The sequence below is a fragment of the Diachasma alloeum genome, unplaced genomic scaffold (genome assembly GCF_001412515.2).
Source record: "Diachasma alloeum isolate Michigan unplaced genomic scaffold, Dall2.0 Dall_scaffold_00359, whole genome shotgun sequence".
Classification (NCBI taxonomy): domain Eukaryota; kingdom Metazoa; phylum Arthropoda; class Insecta; order Hymenoptera; family Braconidae; genus Diachasma; species Diachasma alloeum.
In genome coordinates this window covers 711,937-736,308 of record NW_021680498.1, presented here as the reverse complement: position 1 = coordinate 736,308, position 24,372 = coordinate 711,937, and the positions used below count along the sequence as shown (strand labels likewise).

The 24,372-nt window shown below is 36.0% G+C and overlaps 2 protein-coding genes across 5 annotated transcripts in view; one reads left to right on the top strand and one right to left on the bottom strand.

The window, feature by feature from the left end:
• The window catches only part of LOC107041198 (integrator complex subunit 2), a 7,971-nt gene extending 5,286 nt beyond the window's left edge, over positions 1-2,685 (bottom strand). Inside the window, exon 1 of the mRNA XM_015261638.1 lies at positions 2,304-2,685. Within this exon, the coding sequence (XP_015117124.1) occupies positions 2,304-2,587 (284 nt within the window). The 5' untranslated portion in view covers positions 2,588-2,685. The remainder of the gene's footprint in view (positions 1-2,303) is intronic.
• A 3,596-nt stretch (positions 2,686-6,281) lies between these two features.
• On the top strand, positions 6,282-21,650 carry LOC107041259 (synaptic vesicle glycoprotein 2B). 4 transcript variants are annotated; one of them, XM_015261723.1, is made up of 12 exons: positions 6,282-6,620; positions 7,705-7,782; positions 13,827-14,051; positions 15,840-16,002; positions 16,090-16,211; positions 17,278-17,522; positions 17,867-18,024; positions 18,932-19,127; positions 19,949-20,063; positions 20,513-20,672; positions 20,984-21,111; positions 21,319-21,650. In XM_015261723.1, the coding sequence occupies exons 1-12, from the start codon at positions 6,596-6,598 to the stop codon at positions 21,387-21,389; spliced, it is 1,686 nt and encodes a 561-aa protein (XP_015117209.1). In that variant the 5' UTR covers positions 6,282-6,595; the 3' UTR covers positions 21,390-21,650. The 4 variants fall into 4 exon arrangements, with proteins under 4 accessions (XP_015117209.1, XP_015117211.1, XP_015117210.1 ...); XM_015261725.1 differs by lacking the exon at positions 7,705-7,782 and having other exon boundaries at positions 6,283-6,620; XM_015261724.1 differs by lacking the exons at positions 6,282-6,620; positions 7,705-7,782 and adding an exon at positions 8,779-8,826.
• Positions 21,651-24,372: the final 2,722 nt, after the last annotated feature.

Genomic DNA, 24,372 nt, shown 5'->3' with positions numbered 1-24,372 from the left:
CCGCTCTTTCATTTGAGCCCAAAAAAACATTCATATCTTGTCTGACATCTCTGTTACAAACTCTGGTCATCAACTCTGGTTTTCAGTTGAAATTGGAATTGTTAATTTACACAATAATAGGATTGCATTGACGATTTTTTCTTAACTCGCAAAAATCTTCAAACAATTTGCTATCGATTGGTGATAAAATTTTTTGGAAATAATGAAATAGAGGGGATAACGCCTTTTTTTTCAGAGATGATTTTTCAAAAATTTATTTTTAAAAAAGTACTAACTAGCAAATGTTTTTTATTAGCTCGCAATTTTCTTCAAAACTACTTCAATGAGGAAAAAAATAAAAATTTGGAATATCTATACATGAGGGGCTAATTGAGCGGATCTCTCTCAGTCGGTACCGACAAGGTACGTAAGGAGTGGGGGAACGCACTGGAGAGGGACTGGTGACGCCGCGCGACGAAAACCAGAGACTTTAACCACATAGTGAGGTGATCCCCGCCTTTGCGGGTTCTCGCTCCCATTATTATTCTCTCTGAGGCTAATTATTGTATTGGTAGAAGTGACAAAAATACTATTAAATAAAATTAGACATTCCGATTGACAAAGTCGATTTCTTTCAGAATTTTCCGAACTATCGTTTATTTGTAAAAAAAATACGGAAAAAGGCGGGGAATCCCTCATAGGGTGACCAATCCAGGGTTACGGCAAGAAAATTTCTTACACAAAACGCTTGTTTACATTTCTATAAATCAATGATTAGATAGTTTAACAAGCGTCAGGATAATTCAGTGAATTTTTCCATTTTAAAGGGAATTCAGATCGATCTCCTGATTTTGTAATAAATTTTTAAAATAATTTTTAAACTAATAAAATGTTCAATAGAATGTCGCAGCGCATGCACTCGTTTTTCCTATTAAATTTTCTCATGAATTTCTCCATTCATTCAATTCAATAACGAAGTGGTAAAACGGTTCAAATCGACTCATCTCCCAGTTAAGTTTTTTAAGAATATTTCCGAATCTAAGAGAGATGGCAAAATTTTCGCAATTACATTTGTTGTAGCTCTCAATTGGCTCTACAAAAAAGGTTGTAACAAAAATTCCGCTGTCTTCCTTGGATTCCGAGATATTCATCGAAAACTGGGCAATAGTAAAAATTTACTTGTGCCGTTTCACCACTTCGCTACTGAATTATATATATCCTAGGACAAAAATCAAGAGAGATAGTTTGGAGCCAAGAAATTCTCCCATAAAAAAGTTTGTCGACATTTTCCTCTTTCCGTGTAAAATAAAATAAAATAAATAAATAAGGCTCGGTTGCACCAAGCCGTTATCCAAATAAACCCCAGGGTAAAATTTATCCTCGGGGTCATCATTTTTCAATATTTGACCCGAAGAATAATGCTTTATTTATCCTGTAGCTCCACTTGAATTAACACTGATTTAACCTTGGAATTAAATTTTATTTTTTGTCCCTGGGGTAAATTTGAGATACTCTGGCGGGTAAAATAATCCATCGAACATTCAAATTTACTTTTTTTCTTATCTGACGTTTCTTATCTTTCTTTCTGACGTTTTTGTTACCCGGAGCTGGTGTAACCAGGCCTTAAGGGCAGACTTCTATGAGTTTTAAAAGTCGTGGGTTACTGGAGTGAGACTTTCCATACGTTGAAGATCCATTATATAGATCTGAAAACGAATAATTAGTGCAAAAAAACAAAATTTATTGTTCGTTTGCCCGAAAACGCTTAAAATGCCAAAAACCGTCCACGGCCTCCAATTTTTGAGCTATGATTTTAGGGATTTTTTTTTTAATTTTCGAAAAAATATGTGGAATAACAATTACGAGATATTTTTTTTTAATTCGCATCTTACATAGCTAAATTTGTTTTTTTTGTATTTTTTTACCCAAATAGTGAATTTTTTATATGAAAAAACCGAAATTAGCTGTGTAGGAGTCGAATTTCAAAAAACTGGCTCGTAATTGTTGTTACACACATTTTTCCGAAAATTGTGAAAAAAAAATCTTTTCTAGCTCAAAAATTGGAGGGTCTCGACTGTTTTTAGCATTTTGAGCGTTTTCGAGCAAACGAACGATAAAAAAAATTTTTTTTTACACTAATTATTCGTTTTCAGATCTATATAATCGATCTTCAACGTATGAAAAGTCTCACTCCAATAACCCACGACTTTAAAAACTCAGTAGTCTCCCCTTAAATTGAAAAAAAATGAATAAGTCTTGTCGGCACAATCCTTCCCACATTTTTTTTATCAATGAAACTGCCTGAATGTTGTGTGTATTCTAACCTCAACTGTTGCTCCTTCCTAACGTCAGTCTCGAGGGCATGAAAATCTATGGACAACAGTGCAACTATGGAATTCACTGACTCAATTCCCGACAGAATAGTGAGAATTTCTTTTCGCGATTCCACACACTCTTTAGTTATATCCAGCGGCGATATCAAACTCATACGCACTAGGCACGGCAACAACGGACGTATTTCTTTTTGCGTGCACTTCGATAGTTCCTTTATGTTAACATTTTGTATCGCGGTGAACACCCGGGGGGATATTGCCGTGTTGACCTGCATTTTCGTCGGCACTTTAATCACTTATTTGGGGAATTATCGGGGACAGTGAGACGGAATAAAACTGGGATGAATGGAGTACGTCCACTCTCATCACTCCATGGCCGCCGCCATGTTGAAAGAACGCTTGATGTGTGTGTCGTGTCAGCGTGTGGTTCTGGTTGCCGAGGAGATTAAGGGGTGAGAGGAACTGGGGCTGTTTACATCGGGACTTTAAGGAGTCACGAAGGCCATCGTTTTCTCGAAATTTACAAACAAATTTCCTGCTCAAAGTTATTACAACAGTATTTTTTGAACCCAAAATATCGATATAACAATAGTAAATACAAAAACAAAAATAAATGTAAAAATATCGATAACTTCACGGACGAAAAAATTTAATAGAAAAACCTATCGAATTCGTTGGAAAATTCTATTGAATTTTTATTGAACTGATCTATTAGTTTTTGGCCAATAGAATTTAATTTTTCTATATAACTTATTCTATTGAGATATTTTCTATAGAATTTCCTCGGCTCAAATTTTCTAAGTTTTTTCGTTTGATTTTCTTGATGAGAAGAATAGAAAAATGGAATGAAAAAACGTGGGAAATTATCAAATAGTATATTTCGTAACGAGTGCAAAAAAGTGTTTTTTGGCGAGTGGGAGGTTTATATCACGAGCCGAAGGCGAGTGATATAATCTCAGGAGCTAAAAAACATTTTTTCACGAGTTATGAACAATATTTTTCATCACAATGTGGCGGAAATTGGACTTTTAGGCACGCGGAGCGTGCGATTTAGTAGTTAAAAAAAAATTGCATTCTCTGTACACGCAAGAAATGTCATTTTTAGCACTACTCCTTCGATATTCGATACTCACATACGTATTTTGCTCCCGAAAAATCTTTGTTTCATGGGAAACAAGGGATAGCAGTTTTTCGTTTCGACTGTCTAATAATCACAGAAAAGAAAAAAACCCTTAAATGAAACAATAATAATGATATGATAGCAATCTTGTAACTTAGGGATAAAATATTTGTTGATAAATTTTCCTCTATATGAGATATTTTCATCCTGAAAAGGCACCGTCTAGTGTGAATTATCCGCCCCAGAGCAATTATTCATGTTTGAGACTTTCAAATTCGAACCAAACATATTCTTTTTTGGCAATTTTCAACTAGCGATTTTGTTGGCCCAAACAAGACTTGATTGACAACGTCTTTGTTTTTCTCTCAGTGTAGCTGCGCTTCATTTCTTGATAAACTTCATAAGAGTCTTCGTCAAATCAATTTTGTCACACCCTGCAGATTTTTCCACGTGTCCCACCAGAACTGCCACAATTTCCTCAAAAGTCATCGAGTTCACTCTGAATATCGAAAAAAGATTCGGAGCTCCACAAACTGCGTTTCAAAAGAAATGACCTCCACCCATAAACGCCGACAGGTTCAAGTCAACACTCGATAATCACTTGTTACCTCTAAAAAAAGTTCTGAATACTGCGAACCGAACATTCTCTCGAAAACAATTTTTATCTCCGAGTTAATTTCAGTTCGAGCCCCCAACCAAAGTCTACATTTCATTCGAATCCCTTATCACAGATTTATCACAGAGGACGTAAAATTCAACGAGAAGAATGTAAAATTGATTGATGCATCGAAATCATTTCTTATCGACGTTCTCGATATCAATGTACACAAGAAATAGTATTACCCGCTATAATTCCCAACTCGTGACTTGTTTTATCATAACGGGTCGTAGATTTATTTCTTTTCTCCCCCAAGTCTTTTGAGATGTCGTCAAAAGTATGTCTACTCACAGGCATATTCATTGGATCCTTCAGTGGAATATTTTATAAGACAATATTAACGCGTAACAACAGTCTAACGAGCGTCGCAGTGGAAGATTTTTATTAATTATTTTAAGCCCCTCGTGTACACTACAAACTGGGTAGAACCTGTTGATGACAATTACAGGGCATCAAACTGTCTGATCCCATTTTTCGCGCATTCTCGTGTGGCAATCAATCTCCAGTAGAAAAATTCATTGAGGAGGATTAACTATTCGAGTTTACATAAGTTATCTTGGTTATTTATTAGCGAATTATCTTTGTAAAGGGGAAGGGAGGTAAAATTGTCAAGTCGCCATTTTGTGTAACACTTTATCAGCTAAAAAAATGTCTTCCGATATTGTTCGATAATGTAATTTGTTTCTGAAGTACTAGAAGAAGTGGGGAATTTTGTTTTGTTTCCTACCTGGGCATATCGTTGCATCAGTACAGTGATAAACATTTCGCATTGTATCAATTATTCTTTAATTATGAAGATATTTTAATGGAGTGATCTCATTCATTCAAATTGTGCAGACACAATCGATCCTGCAGAAACTTTCAAACCGGATATGCAATTATTGTATTCAAACTCAATCGATCATGCTAAACCGAGTGGAAGAAACTGGATTGCGAATAGATTTTTTTCAAAGCGTTATCGGAAAATTGAATTGATCAACCTTGCCACTGTCCATCAGTTTAAATCCATAATTAATCGAGTAGAATATCTTAATAGTATCGTTCGAATGGAAATACATTTTGCTAATTGTCGATTCACATTCATACAGAAAAAATTCATTTCTTGCGCCAAATATCTTATTTCTTAAGGGTAAATCGCTTTGGGTGAGAATTCCGCATAAAGAGCCAGACAATGTCAGAATTCGGTGAAGTGTTCGTGACTTGAATATGAACACTTCAGGTACAGTGAGAATTTCTTGCCTCAAGAAATCGTTTTGTTCGTGTCGGAAAATGAGAAAATGACTAAAAGCTCCGACTGAATAAATGCCGAAGTCTTCTAAAAATCTTCCAATATTTTTTCACATTTTTTACTAAACCCGTTGATTCCCAAGATAATCCGATGTAAATAAAAATTCCTCTGGATTTTTCGTATTCTGCTATTCACTGTTAAAAAAAAATTGGCTGAATTTTCCGGAAAAAAACCTTGAATTTGATTTAAGGAGAAAAAGTCAATGGAATTGCTAGTTTCTCGGAAAATTCAAGTAAAGTTCCAATTTTTTAGCGGCAGGAAGACGGAAATTCCACAATTTACATGAATTTTCTCATAAAAATTAATATTGACTGCCAAATTCCCTTGAATTTACAGGAAATTCCTTTAAAATTCTTGGCATTCCAGTCATTTTTAAGGAGTTCCCTACAATTTCCGAAGAATCTGGAAGTCCCAGAGAGATTTCTCTAAATTTTCCTCATTTTTCACTAATTTTCCTGGAACAATTAAGCTGAAATTTACAGCTCCAACGAATTTTTCCACTAAATTGTGAACTTTTAGTGACAAAATTCCTTGAGATTCCAGTGGAAATGTAACTTGTCAGATGTTTCCAAGACTCTTACCGGAACATTTTAAAATTAATGTAAAATTTTTAACAGTGCTGTTGTCAAACTGATTTCTGCATTTCCAAAAAACACTTTCAATGTTTTTCCGGAGTCGTCTATTTTGCAAATAATGGGTTATGCACTTGTCTGTAGACACTCGGTATCAGTGATAAATGACATTACATTATGGGAAAATCCCTGCTGTCTGCTCTCGAATCTTCTTACTCAAATGGCGCATGTAATCCCCTGCATCATTGATGTGTTTGCACGGGTGTCAATTCGGGTTGAATAATTAAAAAAACCGTGCGACACGGAAATAAGTGGCTGAAAACAGTGGAGTGGAGTTGTGTTCCCACCCACTGACACCCAGGCTCGAATAATACCACTGCACCGAGTGTGCACACTCTTACTTGACAGTCAATCTTCGCTCATTTCAGTTGAGGCAGTGGTTTCAATACTGAAACTTATGTTCTTGTTGAGAAGTTGATGTTGCTGTAAAATTCATGTCACCTCGATAATTCAGTTCTGAGTGATAACAGTCGATTCTTTTAGTTTTTTACTCGTTTTTACCCGGGGGCGTGTATTAACATTTGTGTTAATTAATAAAAATCAAAGTGGTGAATTTCAGGGATTTTTTTTTGTCAACTGTATTCCATGAGTCCTCCACTAAAGAAACAAGGTATTTATTTTTGTGGATTGAATTTATCAGTGAAAATCTTGTGCACATCTTTTTTAACCCATTGATATTGTAATCACTAATTTTCTGGGGGTAAGTTGGTAGGGAAAAGGTAGAATCATTTGAGTTTTTATAAGTGGAGCGATATTTCTATGAAAATTTAGCACTAAATTCTACTTATCGTGAAGCGTACTAGTGATGCCGCGAGACATTTCACCAGACATCACGAGACAAAAAAACACGAAAAACTTGAGATCGAGACGAGGTAAATTGACTCGGAATCATCGCGAAAGGAGTCGATACTGCGTATTTCGAGACTGAGATGAGAGCAAAGATTTTCATCTTCATTGAGACCGAGATCATCTCTCCAAAGTTTTGTCTCGTAAAGTGTCTCGCGGCATCACTACAGCGTATGTACAAGCTTTTCGTATGAAAAAACTTGGTAGAAAGTTTTTCTCTTTTTCTGGGAAATTTTTCAAAATTTCTGTACAGAGAATAAAATTGTTTTGAAAAGACTAAATCTATTTTTGCGATAAAAATTGTGAAGGTCGGCGCGCGCTTCGCATGTTTGACTCTCAGTGGAATCGAGAAAAATAATAGAATTATTTCATAGAATTATGATAGAACTCCAATAGAATTCTTATAGACTTCCAATAGAAATTGAATAGAATCAGGGATCAGAAGAATCATCAATTTCAGAAGACAAAATGAGGTGAAAATAATTGGGAAAATTATTGCCGAGGCATTTAAATACAAAATATTTCAATAAAATGAATCGTATCAGAAAATTAAAATCAAATTATTTTTTCCATTTATTTGTTTTCAATAATTGTATTGAAAGAAAATTGAGAACTGAAATTATCCAACAGAATCGGTGTTTTTTGTACATTTTTTAAAATCCTGTAGACAAAAATGTTGAGTTTTTTTTTCATTCCGAGGAAAATATCCGAGAATGTATTTCCAGAGGGAAAAACCTCAGGCACCAGATTTTCTCGTGTAATTCCTAATGACCGAGACAATCCAAAAGAATTTCTTTACCTTCAATACTCATTAATAATGCTCCTTCTGTAAATAAATGTTCTAACAGCTGCATCACGATGTTACCTCGATAATACACCACCATGGATTAACCAGGAGGATCTCAAAGATATCTGTTCCACCTACGGTAATGGGATAATTTAACAATTACTCTGTTTTCACCCCTGTGCTTGTCCTCCTAATACCCAGCAATTGAATTGAATTTTCCAACTAATTTGCATGAGAAAAATTCCTAGAAGTTCGTACCTAATTAGTCCCACATTTTCCAAACCATATTTTGCAAAATATGAATATTTAATTTTTGTTTTTTTGTTATTTTTTTCAGCCAAATTTTTGAAAATTATTCTTTTAAATAATAGTCTCTCGTTTCATTAGAGAAATTGTGTGTTACAAAATTTTGACACTGACGGTAATTTTCATATTAAGCACACGATTTTTATCGATTTTTTAACATTTTCTAAGAATTTAATCTTCAAAATTACAGGCATGTTTATACTACTTGAATCCGGTGCTTTCCAGAGGTTCTTCACGCGGTGCAGAGCATTTCCCTTATCAATTTTCTCGATACCTAGCTCCGATTGCTGGTTTAAAATTTCTTCGGATGTGTCAATACATCTCTTCTAGTACAGAGCGAGAAAAATATTTTGTTATCAAACATGAATGACAAAAAACTTAGAGCTGAGAAAATTCTATAGAAAATATCTCAATAGATTAAGTTATATAGAAAAATCGGATTCTATTGACTTTTTATTGAATATTTCCTGAATATTATTTATTGAAGAAATATTATCTTTTTTTATGGAATAAATATTATTTAACAGTTCAACAGAATCGGCCAAAAACTAGTAGAAAGTTCAATAGAAAGTGAATTGTCCTATTCATTTTTTTCATCCGTGTTCATAAGGACTAACTTTTGGCTGGTATTGTCTCGAAATATGCCTTAAAACCTTGAGCGCAGTGCCACTCAGGCAAGTCAGATTGCGATCAGTCGATAAAGACTGAATATTATGGAATTTCACCAGCAACACTGGCACCCCTATGCCCGTAAACAATAGCGTGTTTACATTTTTTCCTTCGATAGTGCTCTCTGATTTTCGTGGCGTCTCTCTCAGTTGACCAACAATACTCAATCCACCTGATATGAGTCCGCGCCAGGAAATTTCCCTTTACAGTGAGTAAATTTAGAAATGGCAACGATCACTATCGACGATGAAGTTTCAATCGGTGATAACAGTATTTCTCATGTTTTTGCTTTCTCCGCGGATTGTTTGTTTTTTCAACGCCGATAAATTGCGCTAAGTGTTCAAGGCTCCGGACATTGTTGGCCAAGTGATTACGGAGTTGAGTGGAGGTTGAATACATCGTTGTGGAAGCAGCTAATGGATAATTAGCATGTAGTGGCGGATAATTTTATGTTTTATTGAGGATCTTCACGATGAATGGTGGTAGGAATAGTCCACGTGGGATAAAAATTATAGGAAAACCTAGCGAATTCGATAGAAAATTCTGCGGGATTTCTGTTGAAGCGTTCCGCAGCGTTTTTTTGCTCGAAAATTGTGACCAATTTGACTGTAGGAATGGTAATCGTGGAGCGAAATGTAGTTCAGTGAAAAAATACTGGTTTTAGCGGATATCTTGCGATTTTCTAGGTAAAAACATGCATCTACGGATGCAAACATGATAGGGGGGTGGTTGTTTTGTGGCAGTGTCTATTCACACGCTTCAAGGTAGATTTTCCGGATATACCGTACACTGAGAGAAAAACGACAAAGTTCTCAAACTAGTCTTACTTGTGTCAAGAAAATAGTTTTTTGAAAATTATCAAAAAAGAATTTTTTGTGCCAAACAAGCAGAGAGTGCGCCGGAATTGAAAATTTTTGTCGCAAAAATAGATTTAGTAGTTCAAAAAAAATTGCATTCTCTGTTCACGCAAGAAATGTCATTTCTAGCACTACTCCTTCGTTATTCGATAATCCCATACGTATTTTGCTCCCGGAAAATCTTTGTTTTATGCGAAACAAGGGATAGTAGTTTTTCGTTTCGGCTGTCTAATAATCACAAACAATAAATGAACCCTTAAATGAAACAATAATAAGGATATGATAGCAATCTTGTAACTTAGGGATAAAATATTTGTTGATAAATTTTCCTCTGTGAAATATTTTCATCCTGAAGACGCACCGTCTGGTGTGAATTATCCGCCTCTTGAGCCAAATATTTAATTGCTGCCGAAAGCAGAACAATTATTCATGTTTGAGACTTTCAAATTCGAACGGAACAAATTCTTTTTTGGCAATTTTCAACTAGCGATTTTGTTGGCCCAAACAAGACTTGTTTGACAACGTGTTTGTTTTTCTTTCAGTGTATATTTCTTGGATATACGGGAAATTTTCCCGTGGATTTAAGGTAGATGGGTATAAATATTATTTAATTCATCGATTTTTTATTTATTTTTGAATTTTACGACAATCGGTTCCACGATGACTGGAAAAATGTTCTGAATTGATTGAATGATAGCTTAAAAAATTTGTTTGGATGTCCTTTTGACTGATTTCGAAGATGAAGGCAATAGCAATAATCGTTATTTTAATTTATCTGACAATTTTCAAAAATTTTGTATTTTTTGAAAATCGAATTTCCGGGTGTAACTGGATATCATGCCTCAAATGAATTCAATAATAGCTCAAAATGTTCCTTTTACTGTCATTAAGTCAACGTTAAAAGATGATTAGGATATCTATATTCATTGATTTGAATTTTATGATGATTTTGAAAATTTCGAATTTTTTATGAATTTCTCTGATAATAAGCTTTCCGATGATTTCGTCGAATGTGATGTTTTAAATTCCTTCAAGTACGTAGAAATACAATTTTTTCATTACCATTTTATGATCTTTTATTATCTGATGGGAGAGATAGAACAGTAAAAAAGACAATCGGTTGTACAGAAGAAATGGATAATAAGAATAATAATGATGATAACATTCAACTAGAATAAAAATCTGACAAAATTAGTTGAAAAGAAATCTTATTCAATTTGATCAAATTAAATAAACAATGAATTATACATGATCGAAGGAAATGATGTGCAAAATAACCATTCGGAAGCATATTGCTAATTTATTAGCAAAATAACTATATACGATTCCGAACAAATCATTCTTATGGTGGAAAATTCATTGTTTATAAATTAATTATAGAAAATGTTCATAATTTCTGAAAATTTCCCCTTTTGAAATTATTTCATTAATCTTCCTCCAAAAGTAAACTACCTAATGTTTTTAGAGATTTTTAAAATGTTTTCTAACGCTTTAATGTTGAGATCCAACTCGCAAAGTTTAAATAATATAACCATTGCAAAATGTCCGGAAACTTAGGGTCAAATAGGGCTCAATTAAAGCTCTGATTTTCCACTGCAAAAATAGAAAAGCATTTCGCAGGAGAAAAAATAGCCAAAGTACTCGGATATCCTTAACCCTTCAGAACTCGCGCTCAGCCACCGACCTTCGTTACTCGCGTGGTGAGCGCTGCGCCGCCCGTGCTTTCAGTAACGCAGCGTTGTCACGTTCATAGGTACGCGCCGAGCGTGCGGCGAGCGGGAAACAGCAACAGCGGAATTGAAAATTTTACATCCTTCGTTACTCGCACTGGGCGGCACGGCGCCGCTTTTGCGTATGAGCCTCAACAATTTATTATTTTTCGTAGCCTTGATGGATTTTCAGCGGATAAGAACCTTGCTAATCCATTCTAAATGATTCAAGCTAGGCATTCTAATTTTTTCAATTTTTTGAAAGCTCAATTTTGCAAGAGGCAAGCGAAAATTTGAAAAAGGCGGCGCGGCGCTTATAGCGCGAGTTCTGAAGGGTTAAGCCATTGAAAACGTTTGGTTTGGTTCAACGGAAAACCGGTTGAATAACTGAAACCGGCAAATACTGAATGGAAATTCTTGTGGAATTTCAATATGCTTCTGTCACACGTGTAAAATCTCCGTTTAATACTTTCTGGTGACTCAACCTATAAAACCAGAATTTATGCTGATGCTCTAGTCAATATAAATCTCATTGTTAACTACACTTGTCCACTTATTTTGTCACTTCATTAAAATTCTTACAAGTTTTCTAGAATTGCTGAACGAATCATAACACAGTCGAGTGAAATGGGCACGAAAAATCGTGAAATCGACCAAGATAAATGATTAGTAGGTCGTGAATAATCGCAGGTTTCAACTTGAAGATAAATTTTCCTCTGTGTTTCATATTTACTAGATGGAACACGCGTTTGTCTATCACATCATATACTTGTGAGAAGTTTCCTTTTCTTCGTTTAAATTTTATGTGTTAAATGTCATATATGTAGGGGAGAGTGGGGCAAAGTGAAACCGTCGAAAAGTGACTGCTTGACGCAATTTAAACAAAAAAAAATGTAAAAAAATTAATGTTTCAAAATTTTTCATTTTTTTTATATGAAAATTTGGTCGAGAAGTTACTAAAATAATCTATTTCGATACAAGTGCGACGGGTTTTTTCACAAGTCTTTCACCATTTTCCGATATTGTTAATCTATTCGAGATGAATTTTATGACTGAAGTCTTCGAATTAACCTCATTACACTTGTTGATCTCCCATTTCAACATTGCAAATTGTGATGAGATGATAATGTATTTGATATCAGATAAGCGCTATCGATACATAATCATTCCATTTTTGCATATTGGATGATAAAAGGCTGATGCAAGAGCTGCTGGGCGTGGAAAGTCTGGTGCACTTAGCAATTGAAATTCAATTAATTAATTATCATTAGTGGAGTGATGGAATGAAACGGATCTGATGGATTTGGATTATTTCAAAAATCTTCGAAACTAGGGAGTTTGAGGGAAAAATTTTAGATACAATATCGATTTTAAATGGTCGCAAAGTTCAGTCAAATTCAATCCTCAACACGCGATTTTCGGGAGTCTTAAATTGAGAGAATAAGTCTGAAACTGAAAATTTTCGTTTTTTTTTCGTTTCAATGGCTAAATATTTCCGTTTGGTACATTCTTCCTATTATCCTGTGCGACAGAACAACCTGCACCTTAGATTATTCATCCTGACGATTGAATAATTCAATCACCAATTTGATTCCAAAAGGTTTTCGTAACTCATGAAATTCTCTGCACGAAAGGTGATTAAAAAATTATCTCCAACCTCAAAGTATTCTGCCCGAAGATATAAAATGGATTGCCACCGGCTCTCTGATTAATCTCCGCTGTTTCTCAACACTTCATTATCACGTTGTCAAGGAAATTACCACGACGATAATGAACCAACAATGATTAATCATTGACGACTCTATTTCTTTGTCCTCTCGATTTACCAATGATCTTCTTCACATTCGGCCATTCAACTCTCATTGGTTTCTCAGTACAAGATAGTTAATAACTTACCTATAATCAAGAATAGACATATTGTGTAATTGTTTCCTTCATTGGAATCCTCTCAACATTTGTAATGACATACACTGAGGGAATATTTTTTTCTGAGAATCACGTCTTTACTTGTTTCAAGAAATTCATGTACGGAGAGAAAAGTTGATTAAGAATTTATTACACCCTTTTCGCCAAAATTCACGTTTTTGGAATTTTTCCGGTAAATTGATGATCAGATTGAAAAAATTTGAGGCAAAGGATAAACTTTCCCTTTTGCAACGTAATTTTCTGGAAACGAACAGTAAAAGTTGGGAGCTATCGGTCAAAAAATATGCGAAAAACGGACAAATTTGCCCTCATTATCATCGATTTTTACCGTTCAGTAATTCTTACAGAATTTCCCTAGCAATTTTTACGTTGCTTTTTTTCGCGGATATGAATGTAAAATAGAACTGACAATGACGCATCAACACTCGTAAACAGGTTCTGATAATAATGATAAGACAACAACAGAGTTAATGCTCAGACCGGCGCTCTTTATTATTCATCGAAATTCATTGTAAATACTATACCTCATAGATGCATTTATTCAATCATGAAACACCACAAGTTTCACGATATTCAAGGACAGTTATCATCGATTCTCCCACTGACGCATGTGATTCCTTCCGCAAGACCTCGTCCACGCGATGGATCCTGGATTCGTTGCACATATCCGTTAAAGTCATTCATGTAACGATAATTGTTCAATCGTTCAATTACAGATGAGGTCACTAAAAATGAACACGAGGGTCCCGTTGATTTTGAACGCGCTATCAGTTTAACTGGATATGGAAAATTCAATTATCTGCTGTTGCTGGCTATTCTGCCAGCTGGATGGGCCAGTATCTATGGATCCACGTCAATGTCCTATGTTCTACCGTCGGCTGAGTGCGATCTCAGTCTCACCATGTTTGATAAGGGATTACTCAATTCCATGCCATTTGCAGGTAATCATTTATTTTATTATGCGGATTTTTGTTGATGAGTTGGTGGAGAATTGGGAGAATGAGGTGACTTTCTATTCCGGAATCCGGAATATTTTATCCTCAATTCCGGAATAATATTCCGGGGACCTCCTCGCATTGAAATATTGGACGTTGCGTCTATAAGAGATGGCATGTACTGACGACGCGCCGTCCGGATTTAAGTGAGATCGGGCAATAATCACGAGGACCACTCAGGGAAGTATTTTCATACGTTCTTTCTCCGCGGATTCGCCCTTTCGGCTGGCAATTGGGGCTTTTGCGAATTATTAGTGGGTTTCAAGGGGCCCTTGGTCGTATTGTGGGACATTCTTTCGGGATTTTTGAATTATTATTGCCACCAGCAACCTCCTGTACAGTTTGAAGTTGCTGAGAGGCCATTGAGCTCCTCACTCTGAGGACTGATCCGAGTCACTACACGAGGTGGAGCTTTGGGAGGCCCCAAACTTGCACTTCGTCACAGTATAATTGTGTCACTTTTTTCTTTTCCTTTCCTCTCCTTTTCCTCTTCCCTTCGAGTCACCAATTTGACGTACACTGTCATCCAGAGAATGAATTTATCCCAATACACTGAGAGAAAAAATTGGCTCTGCCGAAAAGATAAATGTTCACCTGTACAAAATTTTCTTGTCTTAAGATTATTATTCCCAACGAGAAAATATTCTGCAGCGAAAAATTGATTCTTTCCACTGGAAAATCTGGCAATTGCGTATGAATTATGTATTCTTTCAAGTAGAATGCCAGGATTCAAATATCATGAGAAATATCAATAATCTTGATATTTTTGAGCGGAACAAATATATCTTCGGCACTGCAATTTTTTTCTCTCAGTTTACCGACTGAGAATCCATTTGAATATTAAATATGCCGGATTCCGGAATATCATTCCGGAATTGAGGATAAAATATCCAATTCCGCAGTATCATTCCGGGTTCCAGAATATAAGATCCAGTAATGGCCATCAATCATTGAATTTTTCAATATTAAGAGAATTTGAACCTCACATTGATTAAGATTTCCATATAATCATTGAAATTTAACAATGGTAAAATAATTGATAATCTAAATTTCCGATTGAAGACGAATTCCATAATTGATAATATGGAATTGTCTATTGAGTAAATAATACTAAATTCCATAAAAAGGTTTTTCGATTGACCAAATAATCGTCAATCGTCCGAACTAAATGAATAATTGATAAAATAATTCGGAATTGGAATATTTAATTGATGATCACTTTAATAATTAAAAATTGTAGAGTAATATTAACGAATGGACGAGTTCCAAATTTAACTGTAATTCTAATTTATGATTATGGCTATCTCCAACAAGATCCCGAAATCTGGAAAACAGATATTCCTGATTCCGGAATATTACATACTCGATTCAGAGATATTTTCTTTTCCCTGAATACTTGGGATGTGCAAAAAAATTTTTTTTTCATATGACGAATTTGGGAAATTATTGACGAAATTATTGACTGACCGTCAAAAAAATGTTGACGAAAAGTACATAGTTCTTTGATTTTATAGAATTTGCTGTTCTCACTCCTCGATGATGCCCTTTTCATGCCATAAATCTTATGCAACCGGCAATTCCCTCTACATAGCAGTAAAAATGCTACTCGATATTTGATATTCCATGATAGTCTCCCAATTTTGTAACTTTTTTTGTGATATCGATTCTCTGTGACTGTCATATCCCACCTAAATAGCGGAAATAATGTGATATTAATATTGATGAACTTCACAGGCATGATTGTAACTGCCTTCTTCTGGGGCTTTCTGACTGACACATACGGACGTAAGAAGGTATTAACATATGGGTACCTTACGACTTCGATATTCAGCTTTGCTAGCTGCATGTCCCATGCCTCCTGGCTACTCATTTTATTCAAATTCATCAATGGCATATTGTGAGTTTAATTGGTGTTTTGACACTTGGCTCGAGGGCGGGTGATTCAGTTTCTGTTTGTGAGTTTATTCAACGGATTTATTACTAGGATATCCGGCCCTTACACAGCACTGATGTCATACCTCGCTGAGGTACATGGCGAGCAACAAAGGTCGAGGATCTACATGTGGCTGGGGGTGTTTTTCTCACTGGGTCACATATCGATACCATGTGAGTACGAATGTATTCTTTCTCAATCGCTAGTTTTTCGGTCTATTTCATCACAAGTTTTTCTACGAAATTTTTCAATACACTCGAGACTTCAGATAAGATACCTCGAGGCCGACCCCCACTCTCGGCACTTTTATCGCCTCCCGAATGTTCAGTTCCGTGAGCTTCTTATACGATCCCTATGGCCTCGATAATTTTTCAGCGGGAAAGGGAGTTAAGGGCCATGCGAAAGGGACGATCGACGTGATATTATTATTAGAATAATGACGCAGAATTATCTTAATAGAATAAAGCCTAATTAAAATTCAATTAATTTACGTATTTTCAATAATTTGTTTCTCATTTAAAAAATTGATGTCACCTTTTGTGTCAGCAATCTAGTTCGCCAGGGATATCCTTAAGCTTAAGAACAAGGATAATCTTTGCACAGAATCCTAGATTATACAAATTTTTTTTTGTCCTTCGGAAATGAATATTTCAATCCTCTTGGAATATCTCAATTATTGATTGATAAAAAATTGATAATTACGTCTTCGACATAAATATTTTTGTCAAGAAAAGTGAATTTTAAATAAACGTTACTATGAGTACCTTCAAAAAAAGAAAAATAATCAAAACCTGATAACCAATAATCGCCAACAATTATTAATAAATGGACTTTGTTCTAAATATCTTATGGGGCAATTTTACTATTTCATGAGATGAAGCAATTACTTATTGTCCAAAATAATATGATTTTAGCTGCAATAGATCGTGATTAAAATATGAGATTGAAATATATGTTCATCAAACTACTTTGATTTCCTTATTTAGTATTCATTTTATTACGATTCATTTATAAATTCAATAAAACACTCAGTCGAGCATGCGCGCGCGATCCTTTTCTAATTAGAGAAATGTTCAAACGCATTCAAAACATTCAACTCGTATTAATTATCATAATTAGTTATCAATATCCATTCAGTAAAAATGTATATTCCATCGAATTCGGGCGCGACGAGTGAGGTATCTTATATAAAGCCTGAACTGTACGTGGAATAATTCACCCTAAAATTGAATTCCCCAGGCTTAGCATGGATAATTATTCCGCAAGAATTTCGCCTACCGATGTTCAACGGTTCAATGGATTTCACCTCCTGGCGTCTCTTCCTGGCCATCTGCGCCCTCCCCGAATTCACCGCCTTCGTCGTGCTGTCCTTGTTCCCCGAGTCACCTCGATTTCTCCTATCAAAGGGTCGAGACGACGAAGCACTCGAGGTCTTTCGTCATATCTACTCCCTCAATACAGGAAAAAATCCCGACACTTACGCGGTAAGTATCAGCAATTTTGTCCCACTTTGGTGGGGTTTTTTGAATTTGAACTACGGTACCCGTCTCGGACGGGATCACCTGACGTTCCTATTTCTTTCTATCTCAGCTCAATTTGAGACGAGTACTCAGTGATGTGTTTCACTGTTGAGAGAATACCTCATCACCCCCCAATGATCACTCAGTGTGTGTGCCCCTACCATGGCTTGGCAATGTGATCCTAAGATGTCTCTCAAACAGGTAGTAAACCGGGAATGATGCTGCCTATTATCACTACTTTCTCCTATTTTTTTTTACTCTGCTGGAGAGTTTGGATTTTTTCTAATCGCTGTTTGATGGGTATCCAGGTGAAATGTGTGACTGATGAGAGTTACGTTAAGACCCATGGGACGAGTCTTCTCAACAAGTTTCAGGGGGGATGGTTGCACATGAAGCCACTGTTTACCTCACCCTATTGCTACAGGTTGATACTCATTGGGATGATACAGTTTGGCGCTACCATTGGGTGAGTCGAGGATTTTTTTTTTATTCCGCCCAATTTTTTAGTTTTTCGCGGACGAAAAAAATTTCATGACAAACGTAGCGCATTCGAAATGAAATGGTATGTTTCATTTCGTTGACAATTTTTTGTTGAAAGTTTTCGGACTAAATTTATCACACATGGGTAGGAAGTAATTTACATCAGACGGCATTATAAAATTATCATACTGTTTTCCTCATACGGTTTGAGAATTTTCTTACACTAGTATTAGAATTCTATCAGACGGGAGTATAAGAATTTGTGCTTCTTGAAGGATTATTTTTCCATACAGGCGAAACAAGCTTAGAATAGCGGGTTATCGGGCCCAGTGTCATAAATTGATAGGGGAGAATGGGGTAAAACGGCTCCTTTTGATTTTTTCAAAAATGTTGAGAGCTCATTCAATTCTAAATAAAATGAAACATTTTTTTCCCTGGAAACTACACTTCTTCCCCGTTAGAGTGAGCCTAGACTGGTCTCAATTAATGAATTCGTTTCTGAGTTATGAGCATCACAAAAAAAGTGAAATGGGGCCGTTTTACCCCATTTAGCCCTTTCTGGCCGAACTCAAGGAATTAAATGTTCGGGAAACCCTTACTCTTCTGTTGGAGGCGGAGCTAGGAAAGAGATAAATAGAGAGAAGGAATCTGCCTGTTTCACTCTCGCACGCCGAGTAATTTTACTGCGCAGTCCCGTCGCGCAGAGGGACACACAGATTTACTTAAACACATTTACGGTGGCGATGGTGGGGGAAGTCAACTTCTCCGACTGAAATGTTAGGGAGTAACCACTGTATAAAATGACCATTCGGAAGCATATTTCTAATTTATTAGGAAAAAATAGCTATGCTATGTGAAGACAAAAGCAATTTCCCTCTTGCATTGTGTTTCAGGTCAAATACTCTGAGGCTCTGGATGCCTCAGTTATTCGCCATGATCGAGACCTACGAAGCTAGTCATCCAGTTGGAAGTGACGAACAGTTTCCATCGATCTGCGTTATGCTCGAACTTACCAACACAACTGTTGACACTATTAATAAACATAATTTAATTAATAACACTATTGAGGTGGAAAAAATTTGTACACCGGTGAGTTGTCGAGTTCCGACTCTCAAGGGAGTAGAACAGATGGATGGTATGAATTACGAAAAAGGAATAATACCGAAATTCTCAAACGAAGACATGAAGAAAATTTAAGTCAACAATGAAATCTCCAAATATTTTGAAAAGGAATGATTTTGCAGAGAAATCTCAAGACACATTTTTTAACCGATACGATTGCCTACAGAAAATTCCTCTCGATGATTCTTCCTGTCATCCCCTCACATTCGGATGTGAGGAACGTCAATGGAAAATCTGAATAGAAATTCTGTTATTTCAAAATAAAATTTTTTTCTTCAATTTTGTTATGAGGAACAAATAAAAAAACAGCGGAAAAAACTTGGAAAATTTACGCCCCAGAATTTCAATAGACAGATCACGATCTATTGACTTTTTATATAATATAAAAAATTACTAGGCAATATTGCATAGTCTTCTATAAAAATGCCGCAAAAACGAATAGAATTTTTAAATAAAATTCTAATAGAACTTTAAGAGAATCTTTATAGAGTTCCGTAGAATCTCTTAGACAATACGGTTTTCTATTTAATTTTGTTATTGAGTTTTCCATAAAAATCCGTAAAAAGTTGATAAAATTACGGGATTAGATGAGATTTACCATTTTCTCATGTATTTATCCATTCAATTTTCACTTTTAAAAACGACCACGACAGTCGTCCTTTGGAGAACATAATTTCTGATTCATGAATATTCTTTCAACGTAATACTATTCATTACCTGCTTCAGACCCCCGAAAATTCTGTTGAATTATTCATTAATTATTTTCCACATATTGAATAATCACTCAGGTTATTCTGAACTCTACTGTGTACCTGAATTCAATAGTCATCGCCGTGACAGGAGTCGTTGGATATGCTCTGGCTGGATCATTGATCAATTGCGCGGGGAAGAAGAAATTAATGAGTGAGTAATGAAGACGTAATTATACATTATCATTGTTTTATGATATCCTTCGATATTCCATCATTTCGATGAAATGGAAAGGAAGGTGATATATCACTCAAGTCTTGAAATAATTTCAATCTGCATAATTATGCGAAATATTCTACCAAAATTGCACTTTTCAGGCAGGTATCACAAAAAATTCCATTCTAATGTAAAATATACGTTATTTATCATAGTATATTCTGATATAAGTGCGTGAAAGTTTTTTTCATCACACTTTCTGTTAACGGCGTTTAACTATTTATTACCTGCTTCAGACAGAAAACGTTTCGCCAATGACTTTTATTTTTCGGAAGAGAATTTTAAAAATGGAGTTTTTTCATAAAAATTTCAAAATCATCCAATTTTGTCATCAATTATCGCAATATGGATAAGTATAAATATCCCTTTTTTTTCGATTCCTGCAGTGTTTTGCTTTCTCTCTGCCGCCCTGTGCTGTGGAATTCTGTATTGGGCTGAGAATTCCAGTGGAATTTTGGGTATTTCGTCAGTATTCGTGGCGTTATCTAGTATTGGTGGAGCCGCTGTTACGAATGTTATTGTTGATAATTTCCCTACTACGTTAAGGTGAGAGTACAATCTGGGCTTCTACCACGTGACGTTGAATGATGCCATTCTATTGATTGGAATTTTGACTATAATGGAAAAAAATTAATGTAACTGGAGAAAATTCATCTTTTCTTCCTTAGTGTAGAGTGCAAAATATCTAAAATGAAATTTCGTTACGATTAGTCGAGCTTTTCAGTGATTTTACGTCAAATGTTTTCTCCTTGCGAGATGTCCGCCATCAATTTCGAATTCCAAAATCCCCGAAGTGGATTTACGTATCTCATTTGATGACAACTTAACAAAATTGGGTTTTATGTTGATTTTTCCAGGGCTATGGCTATTGCAATGATGATGATGATGGGGAGAATAGGCGCCGTTATTGGGAATTTACTTTTCCCATTACTCTTCAAATTGAGCTGTTTAGGACCTTTCTTCATGATTGGAATGGCCTGTTTAGGTACTTTTTCATTTATTCTGAATTTTTTTAAATAAATTGAAATACAGAGTGACCCAAGAGCATACGAGCGAAGTGAATTTTATGTCTAATGTTCCCGCCAGAATAGTCTTTTTGACACTACTGCTTTTTATTTACTCGTAAAAGAAAATTAAAGAATGAAAAAAAATAAAGAATTCGTGATGATGAATTAAAAATTTTTCATTTCAGTTTGCGCGATGCTCGTGTTCTTCATACCCGCCAAAAAATCGGACTTCAAGGAGTCGATAGAGTCCGCCTAAACTAGAATAAGAAATATACAATTCTCATTAGTTAGAATAACAAATCAACAACACAAAACTTCTCGAAAGTGAATTGTAAATAACTGTGCTTTAATTTTTAAGTGTGAGTCTAGGAATTTGATATTTTTGGATCTCTAAACATTAGAACTAATGTATTTATAACTTATTTCGTACATTAATGTGAGGAAAGTATTTTATGATTTATGAAAGTGTGTATGGCTTTTGTTGATAATTCTTTCTTACAAAATAAATAAGTGTACCAAAAAAATTAACTTCGTGAATTGCAGTATTTTTTACTCGATCAATCATAAGAAAAAACCAGGTGCCACGGCTGTTCCAGTGGAACACGTCCACTTTACGCGTTAATAATTACTCATCGCAGTGTTATCAGTATTCGCCAGGTACCAGCAGATGGACGGCTCAGAATTGCGTTTTTCCACTTCCTACAGCCTGTACAAGATAAATTAAATTAATTTTTTTTGGCACTTTCGTTTTTCGCGATTATCTCGGAAACTATGGGAGATAGAGCCTTAAAACCAAATTTGGGTCCCCTATAGGAAGATGGACGGCTCAGAATAGCATTTTTCCACTTCCTACGCCCTATACAAGGAGGATTAAATTAATTTTTTTTGGCACTTTCGTTTTTCGCGATTATCTCGGAAACTATGGGAGATAGAGCCTTAAAACCAAATTTGGGTCCCCTATACGCAGATGGACGGCGCAGAATTGCATTTTTCCACTTCCTACACCCTATACAAGGAGAATTAAATTAATTTTTTTTGGCCCTTTCGTTTTTCGCGATTATCTCGGAAACTATGGGAGATAGAGCCTTAAAACCAAATTTGGGTCCCCTATACGCAGATGGACGGCGCAGAATTGCATTTTTCCACTTCCTACACCCTATACAAGGAGAATTAAATTAATTTTTTTTGGCCCTTTCGTTTTTCGCGATTATCTCGGAAACTATGGGAGATAGAGCCTTAAAACCAAATTTGGGTCCCCTATACGCAGATGGACGGCGCAGAATTGCATTTTTCCACTTCCTACACCCTATACAAGGAGAATTAAATTAATTTTTTTTGGCCCTTTCGTTTTTCGCGATTATCTCGGAAACTATGGGAGATAGAGCCTTAAAACCAAATTTGGGTCCCCTATACGCAGATGGACGGCGCAGAATTGCATTTTTCCACTTCCTACACCCTATACAAGGAGAATTAAATTAATTTTTTTTGGCCCTTTCGTTTTTCGCGATTATCTCGGAAACTATGGGAGATAGAGCCTTAAAACCAAATTTGGGTCCCCTATACGCAGATGGACGGCGCAGAATTGCATTTTTCCACTTCCTACACCCTATACAAGGAGAATTAAATTAATTTTTTTTGGCCCTTTCGTTTTTCGCGATTATCTCGGAAACTATGGGAGATAGAGCCTTAAAACCAAATTTGGGTCCCCTATACGCAGATGGACGGCGCAGAATTGCATTTTTCCACTTCCTACACCCTATACAAGGAGAATTAAATTAATTTTTTTTGGCCCTTTCGTTTTTCGCGATTATCTCGGAAACTATGGGAGATAGAGCCTTAAAACCAAATTTGGGTCCCCTATACGCAGATGGACGGCGCAGAATTGCATTTTTCCACTTCCTACACCCTATACAAGGAGAATTAAATTAATTTTTTTTGGCCCTTTCGTTTTTCGCGATTATCTCGGAAACTATGGGAGATAGAGCCTTAAAACCAAATTTGGGTCCCCTATACGCAGATGGACGGCGCAGAATTGCATTTTTCCACTTCCTACACCCTATACAAGGAGAATTAAATTAATTTTTTTTGGCCCTTTCGTTTTTCGCGATTATCTCGGAAACTATGGGAGATAGAGCCTTAAAACCAAATTTGGGTCCCCTATACGCAGATGGACGGCGCAGAATTGCATTTTTCCACTTCCTACACCCTATACAAGGAGAATTAAATTAATTTTTTTTGGCCCTTTCGTTTTTCGCGATTATCTCGGAAACTATGGGAGATAGAGCCTTAAAACCAAATTTGGGTCCCCTATACGCAGATGGACGGCGCAGAATTGCATTTTTCCACTTCCTACACCCTATACAAGGAGAATTAAATTAATTTTTTTTGGCCCTTTCGTTTTTCGCGATTATCTCGGAAACTATGGGAGATAGAGCCTTAAAACCAAATTTGGGTCCCCTATACGCAGATGGACGGCGCAGAATTGCATTTTTCCACTTCCTACACCCTATACAAGGAGAATTAAATTAATTTTTTTTGGCCCTTTCGTTTTTCGCGATTATCTCGGAAACTATGGGAGATAGAGCCTTAAAACCAAATTTGGGTCCCCTATACGCAGATGGACGGCGCAGAATTGCATTTTTCCACTTCCTACACCCTATACAAGGAGAATTAAATTAATTTTTTTTGGCCCTTTCGTTTTTCGCGATTATCTCGGAAACTATGGGAGATAGAGCCTTAAAACCAAATTTGGGTCCCCTATACGCAGATGGACGGCGCAGAATTGCATTTTTCCACTTCCTACACCCTATACAAGGAGAATTAAATTAATTTTTTTTGGCCCTTTCGTTTTTCGCGATTATCTCGGAAACTATGGGAGATAGAGCCTTAAAACCAAATTTGGGTCCCCTATACGCAGATGGACGGCGCAGAATTGCATTTTTCCACTTCCTACACCCTATACAAGGAGAATTAAATTAATTTTTTTTGGCCCTTTCGTTTTTCGCGATTATCTCGGAAACTATGGGAGATAGAGCCTTAAAACCAAATTTGGGTCCCCTATACGCAGATGGACGGCGCAGAATTGCATTTTTCCACTTCCTACACCCTATACAAGGAGAATTAAATTAATTTTTTTTGGCCCTTTCGTTTTTCGCGATTATCTCGGAAACTATGGGAGATAGAGCCTTAAAACCAAATTTGGGTCCCCTATACGCAGATGGACGGCGCAGAATTGCATT